This window comes from Crocuta crocuta, unplaced genomic scaffold (assembly GCF_008692635.1).
Source record: "Crocuta crocuta isolate KB4526 unplaced genomic scaffold, BGI_CrCroc_1.0 scaffold7, whole genome shotgun sequence".
NCBI classification, from domain to species: domain Eukaryota; kingdom Metazoa; phylum Chordata; class Mammalia; order Carnivora; family Hyaenidae; genus Crocuta; species Crocuta crocuta.
Genome location: NW_027531904.1, coordinates 11,406,339 through 11,407,965, shown reverse-complemented (window position 1 = coordinate 11,407,965; position 1,627 = coordinate 11,406,339). Strand labels below are relative to the sequence as shown.

The 1,627-nt window shown below is 67.4% G+C and overlaps 2 protein-coding genes across 2 annotated transcripts in view; both read right to left on the bottom strand.

The window, feature by feature from the left end:
• Positions 1–1,627, bottom strand: part of IDH3A (isocitrate dehydrogenase (NAD(+)) 3 catalytic subunit alpha) — a 207,535-nt gene that overhangs the window by 115,206 nt on the left and 90,702 nt on the right. The gene's annotated exons all lie outside the window — the stretch shown is intronic.
• Positions 1,093–1,627, bottom strand: part of ADAMTS7 (ADAM metallopeptidase with thrombospondin type 1 motif 7) — a 27,056-nt gene continuing 26,521 nt past the window's right edge. The window contains 1 exon segment of the mRNA XM_077774250.1: positions 1,093–1,232. Within this exon segment, the coding sequence (XP_077630376.1) occupies positions 1,093–1,232 (140 nt within the window).

Here is a 1,627-nt window from a genome sequence, read left to right as displayed (position 1 = left end):
GACCCAGACCCACGCGGAGCCTCTTACTGGAAGGGGTGCGATTGGAGAACGGGAAGCGGGAGAGCAGCTGGGCACCACTCCCTCCGCGCCTTCCCCGGGGGTCCCAGTCCCCGGGACAGACACCTGCTGGTGCCTTCAGCTGACGCACAAGTGGCCGCCTGGCCGTCGCTCCCCCAGCCCGAGGACCACCATGTGCGTTACGGGACGTGCCTGGCACAGGCTGGGGACCTGAATGGGGGAGGAGGCCTGGCCTCTCTGAACCGCAGTGTCCCCCACGTGGAGAAGGGGTCTACACCCTCCAGGACTAGGACTTGTGAGCACAGTTTAAGAAGGTCAAGTCCAAGGCTTAGGGCCAGAGGTAAGGGCTGGGGCCTCACCCCCTCCCAGCCTCCTTCCTGGTTAGAGCCCAGAACGCTCTCCAGACCACCTCGTGCCCGCCTGCCACCCACTGTGCTCGCGTCTGGCTCCACGGACTTGGGTCTGCCTGGCAGGAAGGGGGCCGTGTAGCCAGAGCCCAGCAGCTGGGGCCGCCCCAAGCCCGTCTCTAAGCACGGAGATGTCGGAAAGGGACAAGCTGGGGCCGGTAGGGATGTGGCCGCCCGATGCTCCTACCTGGACCCCCATCTCCCCCCGGTGCAGGTAACAGCTGGAGCGGGGAGGGCCAGGAAGGGGGGCTTCGCAGACCCCACCACCGTCATCCCCGGGCACAGTCCCTGCTGCAGACCAGAGACGCCTCACTGCTCGAGGGAGGGTGCGACCCCTTCACTGTGGAACACAGGTCTCTCCTGGAGTGGGGACGTGGGAGGCAGGGGGTGGGCCGGGGGCTTGAAGGGGGGGCAGAGTGTGGCCCAGNCCCCCCCCCCCGCCCCCGCCCCCGCCAGCCTCTGCAAAGCTGCAGTCCTGCCCGAAGAACTCCCTCGGCCGCCAGCACGCGCCTCCTGGGGTTCACTGAGGAGCACGTGCAGGGCGGTGGTTCGGGAGGCTGGAGGGCAGCGCGTCTGACCTGAAATCGTCCTGATCCACGAGAAGGCAAAGCGCGTTTAAAACCATAGTGCTCGTTTATGAATAATAATAATAATGTTATGCAAACTGTTAAAAAAATATTTTTCTTGGGGGAGGGGTCCCNGGGGGGCACCAGCAGCAGCACTGGGTGCGGACGGCAGGCAGCTGGCAGCGGCCCAGCAGGCGGAGGGTCTCACAGAAGCCAAAGGCCAGGCGGTCCCGCTCGCAGCCTGGGAGGGGTGGGGAAGGGNGAGCCAGCCCCTCCCGCCGGCCGCCTCCCCCCACCCCGTCCCTGCCGACACAACTCCAGTCCCAGCTGCCTCCTCCAGCACCCCCCTTCCCCAGCCGCGTGCACCGCAGGCTGGTCCCCAGGCTCAGGGGGCATGGGTGTGACCCGGGACGGCCCCCCGAGGAGGAACAGACGGAGGAGGGAGGCCTGGCTGGCCCTCCCGCCCTGTGCTTATCGGAGCTATTTTGGGAAGCGGTTTGCTCCCAGCCCTCCTGGCCTCACTCGCACTGCCACTGACGTCCCCCAGCTGCCTGGGTCACTGCAGCAGACACCCCGGGGGGAGGGGGGACACCCTGGGGGGAGGGGGGACACCCCCAGGGCCCACAGGGCAGGAAG